This window comes from Stenella coeruleoalba (genome assembly GCF_951394435.1).
Source record: "Stenella coeruleoalba genome assembly, chromosome: 18".
Taxonomy (NCBI): domain Eukaryota; kingdom Metazoa; phylum Chordata; class Mammalia; order Artiodactyla; family Delphinidae; genus Stenella; species Stenella coeruleoalba.
Genome location: NC_137164.1, coordinates 9,354,414 through 9,369,547, shown reverse-complemented (window position 1 = coordinate 9,369,547; position 15,134 = coordinate 9,354,414). Strand labels below are relative to the sequence as shown.

At 39.2% G+C, this 15,134-nt stretch overlaps 1 protein-coding gene across 7 annotated transcripts in view; it reads left to right on the top strand.

Annotated features, from left to right (window-relative positions):
* Nucleotides 1-15,134, top strand: part of STARD13 (StAR related lipid transfer domain containing 13) — a 383,423-nt gene that overhangs the window by 343,037 nt on the left and 25,252 nt on the right. For all 7 annotated transcript variants that reach the window (XM_079903299.1, XM_079903298.1, XM_079903297.1 and 4 more), the window contains one exon: nt 5,727-5,790. In XM_079903299.1, coding sequence (XP_079759425.1) covers nt 5,727-5,790 — 64 coding nt within the window. The remainder of the gene's footprint in view (nt 1-5,726; nt 5,791-15,134) is intronic.

Here is a 15,134-nt window from a genome sequence, read left to right as displayed (position 1 = left end):
GTATATATCAGAACTTCCAAGTGAGGAGATATATATATATATATATATATATATATATATATATATATATATATATATATATATATATATATATATTATATATATGCCTTGACCGATGTACAGTTGACTCTTGAACAATGCAAGGGCTAGGGTTGCTGACTCCCCCACTAAGTCAAAATTCACATTTAACTTTTGGTTCCCTAAAATTTTAACTAATAGCCTACTGTTGATCAGAAGCCTTATCAATAACATAAACAGTCAATTAACGCATATTTTGTATATGTGTTACATATTGTATTCTTACAATAGAGTAAGCTAGACAAAAGAAAATGTTATTAAGAAAATCATAAGAAGGAGAAAGTACATTTACAGTGCTGTACTGTATTTTTCAATACTGTAAGTCCATGTCGTCTGCCTACAAGACGTGTGTTGGTACCTACATGAATATTGGTTTATATGATACAAAACATTGCAGATGTTATACATGTTACTAACACATCAAAAATGAAAAGATAATGTGAAAAAGAAATTCATATTTATTTAGAGGTATAACGATTCACGTGTTAACAAAGAAGCAGCAATATGATTGCCTTATGGTAGCCTAGTTTAATTGACAGGATTGCTTCACGGTAGCTTAGCCTACACACTAATGAATGAATCATTATAAAATTTTTATGGCATAAGTAGTGCATCTATATTCATAGTCCAGTACTGGAAACATTGTTACTTTTTTTAAAAACCACTTCCTTGTGATGATAGACTGATATGCAATTTCTCCAATTATGAGAAAGAGGCATATTGTATGGTAATGTGATTTTTTGAAAGCAAAGTTATAAAACAGCAAGAAAACTAATACATTGCTGATTTTATATTAAATATCACCTTGTGCCTATGTAAGGATAGACTAGTATCTACATGTATTTTATGCATCCATGACATACCTTTTTCTCAATTTTTTCGATATTTCTAGGCTAAGGAGTTCATCTGCAAGTTTTTTCAAAATGTTGCAGATCTCAAAATATTTTCCGATATATTTATTGAAAAAAAAAGGTGTGTGTGTGAGTGGACCCACACAATTCAAACCTATATTGTTCAAAGGTCAACAGTATATAATGCATTTAACATACCACTCTTAGCTCTTAGGTAGAGACGTTAATACATGTGGAACTGGCCAAAAAAAACAGGCTGTCAGTTATAGGGGCAAAGGCCAAGAACCTGCAGAAGCCAGCTTCAGACTAGATGGTCAGCTTCTAATCCATAACTGCCTATCATATTTGACACTAATGAATGTCTAGTGAGTGGGCAAACTGGAGATGGCTGAAAATGAATATAGTCATCAAATAATTTTAAGTAAATAAGTGACATGATAAAAAGTTGAGAAATAGAACTGGTTTCAATGTGAAGCATTAGTGAAACCAATTTAAAAGGCTGTTGCCTGACTCTAAGAAAAAGATGAGAAGGGACTGAGCGGGACCAAGGAGAGGCAAGATTTCAAAGATATCATGGAGGTATAATTGATAGGACTTGATGCTCAAATGAATGTAGACCTTGAAGAAGAAGGGTCTCAAGTTGACTCCATTTTCTGGTTTGGGTGGCTTAGTGGTGATGCTCTTAATCAAGACAAGACTTTAAATAGGAAAAACAGGTTTTGAAGAGAATGCAGCAAGTTCAGTTTTAATAGGTGTGTTGGAAGGGCCAGGAGGACCCCACAGATGGATGAGACTAGTGAGTAGTTGGGAATGTAGCTCTGGAGCTCAGGTGAGATGTCCACGCTAGAGAAAGAGGATGGGCATCATCAGAGTCTAGTTTATTTTAAGATGAGATATCTCATTATGCTTGTGCAGAGTAAAAAGAACAAGAACCACAGTCTGAATTCTAAAAAATATCAATAGTTAAGGTGCAAGTATTGCTTGGTGACAGGAAGGAGATAGTGTTTAGAGAGATGAGAGAATTCATCACCTTGAATGCCGAAGACCAGAAGAGTTTCAAGGAAGGTGAGCGCCAATTAGTCCCATTGCTACAAATAGGTCTTTGCTAGAAAGAGACTATGGAATTTGGCGATTAAAAACTCATTGGTCAAAACTGGAAAGAGCCCAATGTCCATGGGATAAACCCATGGACACTTCATACCATATCTTCATACCATAGAATACTACTCAGTAGTTAAAAGGAATGATTATTGCTATACACAACACAAATTAATGTCAAAAACATTGTGATGAGTGAAAAAAGCCAGACACACACAGAATACATACCGTATGATCCCATTTATATGATGATTGGGAGTGGCGGGAGGGGATGTGGTGGTAGGGAAAACTGACAGTAAAGGAGCACAGGAAGACCTTCTGATGTCAAGAAATGTTCTTTATCTTGTTCGAGGGTAGTTACAATTGCCAAAACTCATTGAACTGAAAACTTAAGATCTATGTACAACCAGAATACAAAAAAAAAGTCATTGGTCAAAGATGGGAGGTTTTGCAACTGAATTTGCTGCTTCTAAATTTCCACTAATTTACAGAGAGATATTCCTTTATGAAAGCAAATGTCCATACAGAGAGAGAGAAATCACAGTTACCAAATTTTCAAAGCAGAAAAACAAAAATATGTGGTAGAGGATTTGACAAGCCCAAGAAACAAAATCTAAATGGTCAGTGGACAAAGTCATAGGTCAGTAGACAAAGTCATAAAATAACTCAATTTTCACTACAGAAATCCTAAAAATCCAAAATGTGAAGTGAGATTGAAGGTGAGTCAAAAAGAAGAGGGTTGGGACTTCCTTGGTGGCGCACTGATTAAGAATCTGCCTGCCAGTGCAGGGGACACGGGTTCGAGCCCTGGTCCGGGAAGATCCCACATGCCGCGGAGCAACTAAGCCCGTGTGCCACAACTACTGAGCCTGCGCTCTAGAGCCTGTGAGCCACAACTACTGAGCCCAGGTGCTGCAACTACTGAAGCCCGCATGCTTAGAGCCCGTGCTGCACAACAGGAGAAGCCACCGCAATGAGAAGCCTGTGCACCACAATGAAGAGTGGCCCCGCTCCCTGCAACTAGAGAAAGCGCGCACGCAGCAACGAAGACCCAACGCAGCCAAAAATAAAAATAAAATAAAATTTTAAAAATTTATACAAAAAAAAGAAGAGGGTTGTTTGAAATTCTATTTTATTTTTAAAAATATTTATTTATTTATTATTTATTTTTGGCTGCACCAGGTCTTAGCTGTGGCTCACAGGATCTTCGTTGCAGCATGCAGGATCTTTTGTTGCGGCGTGCCAACTCTTAGTTGTGGCATGAGGGCTCTTAGTTACAGCATGCAGATTTCTTAGTTGTGGCGTGCGATTATTAGTTGGGACATGCGGACTCTTAGTTGTGGCATGCCTGTGGGATCTAGTTTCCTGACCAGGGATCGAACCCAGGCCCCCTGCTTTGGGAGCGCAGAGTCTTACCCACTGAACCACCAGGGAAGTCCTGAAATTCTATTTTAAAGTAGGTAGAGCCGTTGATCCACTCCGCAAGCTAAATCTTGCTGACTTCTCTCCCTAACCATCAGCACAAGACTGGAAGTTTATTCTCTGGAGAGGCTGGACCGAGGGACATCAGACACTGCTGAAAATGGAATACTCTATTGAAAATGGGGGCTCCATTGACAGTCTACCTATATTCCAAATATTGAGATCCCCAGGCCTCTTTTGTAACTCAGCTCCAGAGCACTGGAAAACACACTCAAGAAGAATCTGAGTTCTGAGAAATCTAATCAGCCCATGACTTAAAAAGAAAAAATATATATAGCAACCCCAACTAGAACAGGTCAGAAGGCTCTGAGAAAGACATCTCCAAGGAAATTAGATAGACTGATATATTTTAACACATTTAGATAATTAGGGAAGTGTCTGAGTTTGAATTTAAGGATAAGTACACAGAAAACTGAGGAAACAAATAAGATGCTTATTAACTCCTGGGATAATGAAAAGTTTAGAATGAAAGGAAAAGTAATCAGAGCATGATATACATGTGAATAGCATTTACATGGTCATAGAAAATAAACACTAAATATTGATTTATCAAAAAATTACAAAATTATGACAACTACATAAGAGGCAAAGGGTACAAATGTGCATGTAGGAGGATGAGGGGGGAATGCATAGTAAAAAAAACTTTATCTTTCATAGAACAACGTCAATAGATAATGGCTTAAACTGAAAAATGAAGAAGTAACAGCATATACATGTTGCTGGAAGTAAACACCAAAAGAAACACTTTAAAAAGTTGCCTCCAAAGACTGGTAAATGGAAAAGGACGTGAGGGGTAATGTTTGACTCCTTAAACCATATGCTATAATTTAAAAAAAATCAAATAAAACAAAATAATAAAGGCATTTGCAAAGAGAATTTCATGAAATTAGATTGCAGTGGGTTGAAGAGTGAATGAAAATTAAGGATGTTCTCAGCAAACTGAATAATATAAGGAAGGGGATGTCAGGATGGTGAGTAGAGTTGCTTGATGGAAAGATAAGATTGAAGGAAAATTGGTAGTTTGCTTGATTATGGTTATTTAGGTTGCTAACTAATTGGTTAGTCAGTTTGTTCATGACAGGGATGAGCTTAGAGAAAAAAACAGTGAAGAGTCTGCTGAGGTGAGAGGGAATAAATGAGGTGTCAAAGTCCCAATGAAGTGGTGGATGTTGAAATCAGACACATGATAAAGTGTTAGCTTTGAAAAAGAATAGGAGCATCTCTTTTATATGATGAAGGAAAGAATTGTTAAAAGAATTAGTGACTTAAGCTGTATTTTCCCACTGGCAGTCGTGGCTAAGTCATCTGTTGAGGGATTAGATAGTTTTCATTCTCTGAGAATGGATGCTGACCAGAGACCAAAAATGAAATAAATGCTGGGTAGCAATTTGATGAGCCCAGCTGAGGGAGAATTTCAAAATGTATATATTAGTCAGCACGGGCTGCCATAACAAAATACCACAGACTGGGTGTCTTAAACAACAGAGGTTTATTTTCTCACAGTTCTGGAGGCTGGAAAGTCCAAGATCAAGGCGCCAACAGGGTTCGGTTCCTGGTAAGGACTTTCCTCCTGGCTTGCAGACAGCCACCTTCTTGCCCTGTCCTCCCGTGGCGGATTGAGAGAGAGGGAGGGAGCGCTCTGGTGTCTCTTCCTTTACAGACGTTAATCTTGTTGGATCAGGGCTCCACCCTATGACTTCATTTAACCTTTATTACTTCTTACTCCAAATACAATCACATTGGGATTTAGGGCTTCAGTGTATGAGTTTGAGGAGGACACAGTTCAGTCCATGGCATGTGTAATTCAGCACTATTACACAAGAGCAGAAGAGAAGACAGATGGTTGAGTTGATCCAAATTTGGGGAATTAGTAGGACAGACTGGATGGAAGGTCAAGGTGGCAGACGAATTGAGGGACTGGTGAAAGTATGGCTAAAACTAAGTGCTCACAGCTTCCAAGAATAGTGGAAAGAGAAGCCAGGAAAGGGAAGGGGCAGGGATTGGTAGGCTTCATGGAAGGTCCTCTCAGGTCTGGAGGCTGGAGAACAAATGGGAACTCTTTTACTGTGTACCTTCTCTGGGTACAGTCCTTTCTTCGGACGTGATTGGTTGCTTCTGCACTTTCAACTTCACTGGCAATCAATGAGAATTATCAAACTGGAAGGAAGATTTAGGTTCATTAATGGTAGCAATCATCACATTTTTCTTTCTTTTTAGACGACTAAATACCTTGAACAAGTGTGCCTCAATGAAACTTGATGTGAACTTCCAAAGGAAAAAGGTAGGTAAGCTTACTACACCTTACTGAGACCATGGCTATACCAATAGGAGAAGCTTGCATTCGCAAATGAAAAACAACACGAACTGAAGCAAAATTCTGAAATGCCCGACCGTCAGTGTTTGTTCTCCAAATATCCCATTATATCATAAACATCATAAGTAAGTCTGTTATATATCTAGGCTGACGTCTGTTTGTTTCACTGTTTCATTTTGATTTAGTTTTATCAGAGGGTTTGCATAAAAATGTAAAATGCCTTAATTGTTTATGATAATCTTTCAGAAGTTTTAGTTGTAAATATCCACTCCATATTAGACCCAAATTCTCCACAGTGATTTGTAGATTAAGAGAATGCAGAAAAGAATCTATGGGGCCAAGTGTCTTCTGCCTCATTCTTTCCTGTGGCATTTTATTTTCAAGTGCAGTCAAGATGCATTCATTGTCAGGCAGGTTTGTTTCATCATGGTTGAGGGGTTGGGGGGAGAGTGTAACAGCAAGATTCAGAACCTGCCGCATCTCTCCATTCTCGCCCCTTGCACTTTTCTCTGGTCACAGGGAATGTCCTTCAGTTTTACGAGCCACTATGCTCCCTCCCTCTTCTAGGACTTTGCACGTGCTCTTCCCTCTGTAGGAATAAGACAGGAGATTTTGGTTCTGAAACAAAGCTGTACTTTATTGAGCACTTACTGTTTTCCACGAGCTATGTTATGGCATTTAATCCATTGTGATAGGGATTCTCTGTTTTCTAGAGAAGGAAAATAAAACCTGAACAGGTTAAGTCCCTTGCCCGTGATCTTTCAACCAGTGGAGGAGCAGGGTTTCAATTTCAGGTGTGTCTAACTCCAAAACCGAGGCCCCTAACCACTGCACTGAAAGACCTCTCTTTCTCACTGAATTGATCCTTTTAGGAAACTCAGAATTGAAATCGTTGCCTACTTTTTTCATTTCACATCTTCAGTATGTAACAAGTCAAGCCTTAGTATATTTTGAAGAAGCAGAGAAAACATCTTTGAGTCAAAAGAAAGTGTTCTTTATTCTGGTCTATACAGAGAAGTCATTACAGCCCGTGGATTTTAAGTCACTCCTGAGTAACCTAATCTTTAAAAATAACTTTAACCTGAATTTATGCTCTAAAACAGCACCCAAAAAAAGCACAAATGAATTCTGGTTGACCTCACCTTCAAAACAGCTTAGGGTTTGAGCTGGGAGCCAAAGATTTAAGCTAAGGAGGTAAAATGGTGAAAAACAATATCCAGAGAATATATTAAAACATGAGCAGTTTGTCCAGGTCAAAGAAAAATTGTAAATGTGGGAATAAACATCCCAACAGCTATCTGGCTGAACAGACCCCTTGAGAAGCATACACACTGTTTGCTTGTAACACGTGGTTCTTATTAAACCGAGCGTAGCCACGCCTGTGTGGCTGGTCTGTACGCTGCCGGTGCAGCTCCTTAGCTGCTGTGTGTCACAAAAGCAAATGCCAAAAACTAACAACGGGATTTGTTTTCAACCAAGTGGTGTGATTGGATTCTTCCCTTATTGCCGGCATTTCAAAACCCACATGTGAGATAGGCTTGAATAACATTTGTTAGACTCTGTTACCTTCACAGAAGCTCCTCTGTAAGCTGGTCACTTCAGTATTGTGACATTCTTAATTTAGTCCTTACGCTGGGTATAGTGGCACACACTCTTCCAGCCCCTACTTAGCTGCAGGCCCCGCAGATGCATGCACTTGAATAAAACATTGCTTTCCGCATTGTAAACTGGGGACTCATGGCCTGAATTTTGAAATAAATGAATCCAGTGGGTGATCTCCACCCACTTGTGAATCTCAGTCATGACCAGCATCTGTGACTGTGGTCTAAGCAACTATGCAGGAGACCCTGGTGGTGGCACGTGTTCCCATGATCTGTCCCTTGCCCGAGTCATAGGCTAGTCCTTTATTTTACTGCAAAAAAATGCCAAAAATAAATACAGGCTAGGACTAGGCCAAATGATCAAAAATAGAAAATGAAACTCGCGAACCAAGCACCACAGGGAGCTTCAACCAACTTTGGAATTAGTTTGTTTGGAAGAAGAAAAAAAAAGACAGTAGCATTTCCTCTGGGTATGTCCCCATTTTAATCAATCCAAGAAATAGAAATATAATGTTCATCTCTAATCTGCAGAGGCCCAGACATGTTTAATGCTGCACGATGTCATCCCCAAATGGCTTAGCCGTCCAGGGCCACAGTCATTCTTCTCCCTTCAGGACCATTGGGCCTCAGAAGGGCCGTGTGTGCCTGCTCAGTGCTCTGTGGTGTGGTTAACGAGCTCCCGCGGTGCCCGCTCTGTGCCAGGCACTATTCCTCATCACTAACCCCGTGTCACAGATGCAGAGGTTGAAGGGCAGGGAAGATGAGTAACCTGCCCAGAGCCACGAAGAAACAGCAGAGGCAGGATCTGAGCCCAGCTATTCTGGCCGCAAACTGCCCCTCCTGGCCTTTCAGAGATATTCAGAAACGTATTGGCATGAGCTTCTGACCCTTGGCCTGAGACCTGGAAGGGTTTCCTCAGCAATACATACAATTATGTATTTTTATTGTTGTTTTAGAAGCAGGATATTTCTTGCTGTCTTGTACTCAAGTCCATGATCTATTTAATGTCTTCATGGAAATTTATCTCTGGATCTCTCATAGTGAATGAGTCATGAATCTCATTGCTCTGCTCTGAACTTGGTTCTCATTTAATTCTGTTTAATTCTGAAGAGTTTGGTGGGTTGACCCAAGGCAGAAAAAAAAAAAAAAGAGAATCCACAAATACATAAAGATGGTGAAGCCTCATTCATACTTAGTTAGGCATGCACTTTTCCTGTACATCAAATGCCACTCGCTTGTAAAGCACCAGGAGAAATGAAATCGCACCTTACCACTTTGCAGAAGAGAGAAGCAATCCTCTAAAGATCGAGATTACCTTCCCTGTGAGAGTCAGGTGGAGAAGAGTGTCCTCAGTCTTGGCCAGGCTCCTCACTGAAAGACTCACTAAAACCCAGCATTTCTGAGAGCCTGGGGACGTCAGCAGTTGTCTGCCTCGGGCCTCAGGCTCCTCCCCCTGCAGCGCTGCAAGTGGCAGGTCCCTGCTTCTGAACTGGAGGGCTCAGCCGCTCAGCTCCAGTCAACTGTAATGGAAGATAAACGTCTAAATTTCTGTGTAACTATGCATTAGCCGCCTCTCACGGCTGTGGACTTGTATGGGCTCCTGTTTCCAGCGGAAAGAGATGGTCAAATTTTGTTTAAAAAATACAAAATCCTTTCTTTTGCAGTGTCTGGTGGGCATTTGTCTCTGAAGCATATATAATTTCAGCTAAGAATGTTCTCATTTTTTAGAAAAAGCGAAACACTGGCGTTTCATCTAAATTAAAAACCCCAAGGCACTTGCAAAGCTGATCTTTCTCAGAAAAGTGTTTCTCTTCATTATTACCTACAGAATTCACACTTGCTTTATGACGACACTGAAATCCCCTAATTACGGTTAGCGTTTATGCGATGGTGCTTAGCTCTGAGTACAAAGCTAAAGTCAGAGACCGAACTCCCATAAGGATCTCTGTTAGATGAGGAAAGAGAGGGACGCGCACGAACACGGGACTCTTACCTAAGATTTCCCAGGGGAGAAAGAGCAGCTTCAAAAGAAGTTTCTGGTTTAAGTTACAGTTTTAACAAAGCTCTCTGAAATCATGGCCAAAGGTGGAAAGCCACACAGAAACGATGACTAATTGCCACGTTGCAGCCAGCACCTCCCGGCCTGGATGCCGTGGGCATTTCAAAGGAGCTGCGGGTGTCGTCAGGGAGCCTGACCTCTGCCTCCCAATCCACCCCACCGGCCCCCCTGCCTTTCACAACCTCAAATCTCCCACCAAATAAGACACCTCCTGGCAGCTCCGAACAGCAGCGTCACATGAAAGAAGTTACATTTCATTCCATCATTCGCTTGGCTGGAGAGTATACAGTCTTGAAGACTGTTGGCACGTGAATGTCCTAGAACCATAGGATCTTTGAGTTAGATCTTCGCTCATCTTTTCCAGTCTCCCATCCAGTACAGGATATACTTTTAGAGCATCTATCATAATTCACTCAGGCTCTGTTTGTAAGCATCTAGACGTGATGAGTTGATTATATTGCAAGGCAGTTTGGTTTTTCCTAATTACCAGAAGTCTTCCATATAATAAGCTAAAAGCTGATTCTGTGTAAATTTGCCCATCTGATTCCAGCTGTTTTCTCTGGAGAAGCACAGAATATGGATTTCCCCTTCCTCTAGATCCGGGGTCAGCAAACTAGTGCTCCTGCTTTTGTAAAGAAAGTTGTATTGGAACAAAGCCACACCCATTCTTTTGGCTGCAAAGGCAGAGTTGAGTAGTTGTGACAGACTGGATGGCCTGTAAATCTAAAATATTTACTATCTGACCCTTTACAGAAAGTTTTCTGACCTTTGCTCAATCTAGAACAAAGTCTCTTAAACTGTCTATGGTGACTGATTTTTCTTTTTTTAATTTCCAGTCTGCCACTGACCAAGATAACGTTTGTAAAATTCACTACAAAGGAATTATTAGAACTATGAAATGATAAAAGATTATAGAAAATACAAGCCTAAATATTTTATTAGACTCTACAGATACAAAATTGCATCCCAATAAATATAATTGGAACAAATATAACAGGAAATAGAAAAGAATTACAAAAATTATTCATATTTTTATTAAAAGTATACTTAGGCTATTAATATGAAGAATCATGATTGCACTTATAACTTTTTTTGTTGTTCAGCTGTCAGAACTAAACAAAAAGTTTACTTTGAAATTCCCCATGTTAAATGTCTGTACGCACATTTCAATCAAACACTATGACTATAAGTATTCCTCCTGACAGTGAGTTTTTTGCTTGTTATCTAATTTAGGTTGGATTGACAGCAACACTACTCACAGGGAAAAATGCATATCTAAAATGTTTCTTTGTTTTTTGTTTTGTTTTATTTTGTTTTTTGGCTGTGTGGGTCTTCATTGCTGCACTCAGGCTTTCTCTAGTTGCAGAGAGCGGGGGCTACTCTTCGTTGCAGTGTGCTGGATTCTCATTGCAGTAGCTTCTCTTGTTGTGGCACATGGGCTCTAGGCATGCAGGCTTAGTAGTTGTGGTTCGCAGGCTCAGTAGTTGTGGCACACAGGCTTAGTTGCTTCGCGGCATGTGGGATCTTCCTGGACCAGGGCTTGAACCTGTGTCCCCTGCATTGGCCGGCAGATTCTTAACCACTGCACCACCAGGGAAGTCCCTGTTTCTTTGTTTTAATACTAGTCATCATAAAGAAACCCATCTCACAGAATATGTTGAGTGGAATCAAAGAAGAAGTCTTAAAGTAATTCTTTAAAGTTTTGGCTATTTTTTTTACCTTTCATTCAAAATGAAGTAAGTGATGCTGTATTTTCAAAATTCATCTTCAATCTTTCATTACTATCCAACTTCTGCAATTATCTTTCTGTAAAACAGTGGATCCTGTACATTATACACTTTGGGTTATGGTAGGTAAACTAATCTTGAAACGTCACACATTATGACCTACTGCGCCCCTGGTCTCAACCCTGTTCAATAAGACAAGTCCACTGATCATGAACTCGTACAGCACAGCCTTGCCAAATGGTGACAAATGGTTTTAATGCTTACTCTCAACGTCTGAACTTATCTCAGTGAAGACTAGTAAGTTTGATGACTGTCAACCCCTTAACCACACTTCGAGTAGCACTGCTCTTGAGTTCCTTCTTTCTAAACCAAACCATTAGTTCTTTCAGTCATCCTTCATAGAAGGTTGTGGTGTCTAGATCATTGGCCATTCTGATTACTCTTCTCTAGGAGTAAATCCCTTTCCACGTGCCCCTGAAAATGTGGCTCATTGTTCCTGATGTATGTGACCAGGCAGAATACAGTGGGTCTGCAACCTTCCAAGTATTGAGATTCATGCTTCTGGTCAGGTATCCTAAGGTGGTGATCATAGTTTGGTAGCCACATTACATGGTTAACTCATATTAAGCTTAAATCTGCTACAACTCTCAAGGCTATTAATAGGAACCAAGCCTTTCCATCTTGCACATCCTATAATAGATTTGTGAAGTTATGGTCTTTATATTTTACTTCATGAAATTTCATCTTATTAATAGGCCGTCCTTCAATTCTGCTAAGATCTTCATGCATCTCAATATCACTGTGCTCTAACAACAATAATTAGTTTTATCTTGCACTTTAACATTTATCGGGCATTTTCATATATAATCTCATTTGATCCTGTTGACAAACCATGCTAAATGTGTATTGTTATCATTTCCATTTTACAGCTGAGAAAATTGAGTCTCAGAGTGGGTGCCTTGCTCAAGATCACTTAGTGAATAATCTGTGCCATCTTCACATCTAAAAAACATGAATTCTTCTGACTCATTCAAGTTATTCTTAAAATGGGCATAACCTGAAAGCACCCCCCAGAGATCTCTCCTTCAGTTACTTTCAGTCGTTTGATCACACTCTTTGATGGAGTTACTCAACCAGCTACTAACAAAATGCTCTGTAGCCTCCAGCAGTTTGCCGTCTTGGCCACAACAATATCATGAGAGCCTTTTGTCAGTTCCTGGCTGAAATCCAGACACTCCACGTCTATGGTATTTCCATGGTTTACTAAATCATTAAGATAAGACAATAAAGTTAGTTTGGTGTGTTTTTCTCATAAACACATCTGACTCCGAGAGGTTTCCATTTTGCATTTCTAAATAATCACAGACTATGTTTTTAGCCTTAAAAAAAACCAGATGAAATCTGATCATCTTAAACAATCAGTACACTTTCACAGTTATTGGGGAGTCTGCTATGTGCCTGACCATCTGCTATGCCGTGAATGTATAAAAAAACTAAAACTCTAGTGTTTTTCATACTGTGAATCGTGGCCTGTTGGTGGATTATCAAAAATTTTTTGGTTGGTTGCAAACATTTTTTTAAAAAAAATGAAATAGACTAAACTAGAATATAAAGTATCAGAGGACAAAGATAATTATTATAGTACGAATTTCTTTCTTTCTTTCTTTCCCTTTCTTCCTTCCTTTCTTTTTCTTTCTTTCTTTCTTTCTTTCTTTCACTTTAGCATAATTTGTATGTGGGCCTTGAGTAGTGATGGAAAATGTACTTTTTAAAATTAGCAGATAACATTTATTGAACACTTCGTATGTTCCATATACTGTTCTAGGTACTGTATATGGATTACTTCCTTTTATGCTTCTTCCATTTTTATTGAGATATCATTGATGTATAGCACTATATACGTTTAAAGTGTACACCATGATTTGACTTACATGCATCATGATTCCCACAATAAGTTTAGTGAATATCCATCATTCCATATAGATCAATGTGAAAGAAATAGAAAAAGAAAATTTTTTTCCTTGTGATGAGAACTGTTAGGATTTACTCTCTTAACAACTTTCACATGTAACGTACATCCGTGTTCATTATATTTATCACGTTGTACATTGCATCTCTAGTACCTATTTATCTTATAACTGAAAAATGTATTTCTTACTGTATGTCACTATCAGTAGTTTCAAAGATCCTGCACTAGTGGGAAAAACAGACACAGAATCATGTCAGTACCCTTTGGATGTACTATAATTGCATGCACAGGGTACTAAAGGAGATGGGTATTTTTTTCTTTTTTCTCTGTTTTATTTTTGATTTTTATTGCTTTGGTTTTTGTTTGTTTGTTTTGGTTCAAACCATCTAAATACTGCAAAATTTCCCTGAACTGTTTGCCTTTTTTCCCAGGAGTTTACCACTTTCTCATATGCCTTGGTTGGGTTTTAAATATCCCTTTTTTGCCCACAGCTAGTATAATAAGCTCTTTAGAGCCTAGCAGACAGGGGCAGGCTTTCCATCCCCAGCCCACAGTGCCCGCTTGGCATCTTTTCTAAACCAACATAAAGAAGTCCTTATCCAACTAGTATGTGGTTTGCTAGCATCAGTAACCAAGTTTGGGCTCACTTTAGAGAGCTCGTTGGAGCTAACACTAAATATTGTAGTTTCTATTTTTAAATATCTGTATTTTCTTTAAAAGCATATCCTTCTTTTGCCTTCTCAGAAACTATTTGCTAAAAGGCTTTTTCAGAATGCTTACTTAATATCAATTTCTCCTCACTAGCTTCCTGAAATGTGACATGAAAATCCAATAAACTCAACCTTCAACCTATCACAGTACCTGATATTTAAATGACTCTCAGATTTCAGGGTTTATTGTATCCATTACAGGGAAAGAGGAAGTAGAAAATGCTACAAAGAAAGTATATTTTTGACTCATCATCCTATAGTCTTGCCTTTTTTTCCATTTGTACAATTTTTAAACTCTTTCGCCAAAGTTTTGTACAACGTTTTAAAAACTCAGAGCCAGTTTCCTACTGTGTTCCCACAGCTATGGAATTCTTTGTGAGTACCATGCTTTTCTACCTTCTTTCACCTTATACTTGAAACTTCAAATGTGTCATTTAGTCCAACTCATGTAAGCCTAGATTTTCAGGAAATAAATAAGAATGGGAAGACCCCACATTTATTGACTAAGCATCTGTTTATTTTTCCTTGAAAACAATATATTGCAAAGTCCAGAGGAGATAAGGTGGATGTCAGATATGTAGAAAGATAGATAAGCCATCGGTCTTACACGGACAGGTAGCACAGAAGCCACTGAACAGACACTGAAAAATAACAAATGAACAAATACTCCTCAGTGAGGGACTACTAAATGCAGTACTTCATTTAATCCCCACAGCGAACCTATGAGGCAGGGCCTATTTTTACTCCCATTTTATAAATGATAAAAACTTACTTTGGAGAGAGTAAGCAACTTGTGTACAGTCACCTAAGTCTAACTGGTATTAACTACTAGCACTGGGAACCAGGTCTTAGAACCAGATGTCAAAATAAAGTGAAATAAACTTAATCCAATTAACTACACACACACACACACACACACACACACACACACATAGATATATAGAGAGAGAGCAGTTACTATATGCTTGATGAACTTACCTGTAAATGTTGAGAGTGGGTGCTTGTGACATGAGTTTAAGTTAGTATTATAATAAATGCTACAATAAAGATCTAAACCTAATGCTACAGGAGTACAGAGGGAGTGCAGTCACTGCCTTGGGGCTGTCAGGAAAGACTTCAAAGGGACACATGAGCTGAGTACCCAAGAATGGTCAGGGACCAGGGAAGGATGTGGGGACCATATACACCCCTTAGGCTCTTAATCCTGTAACAGAGCTGGGTGTTGGGGCGTAGTTGCAGGTCAGA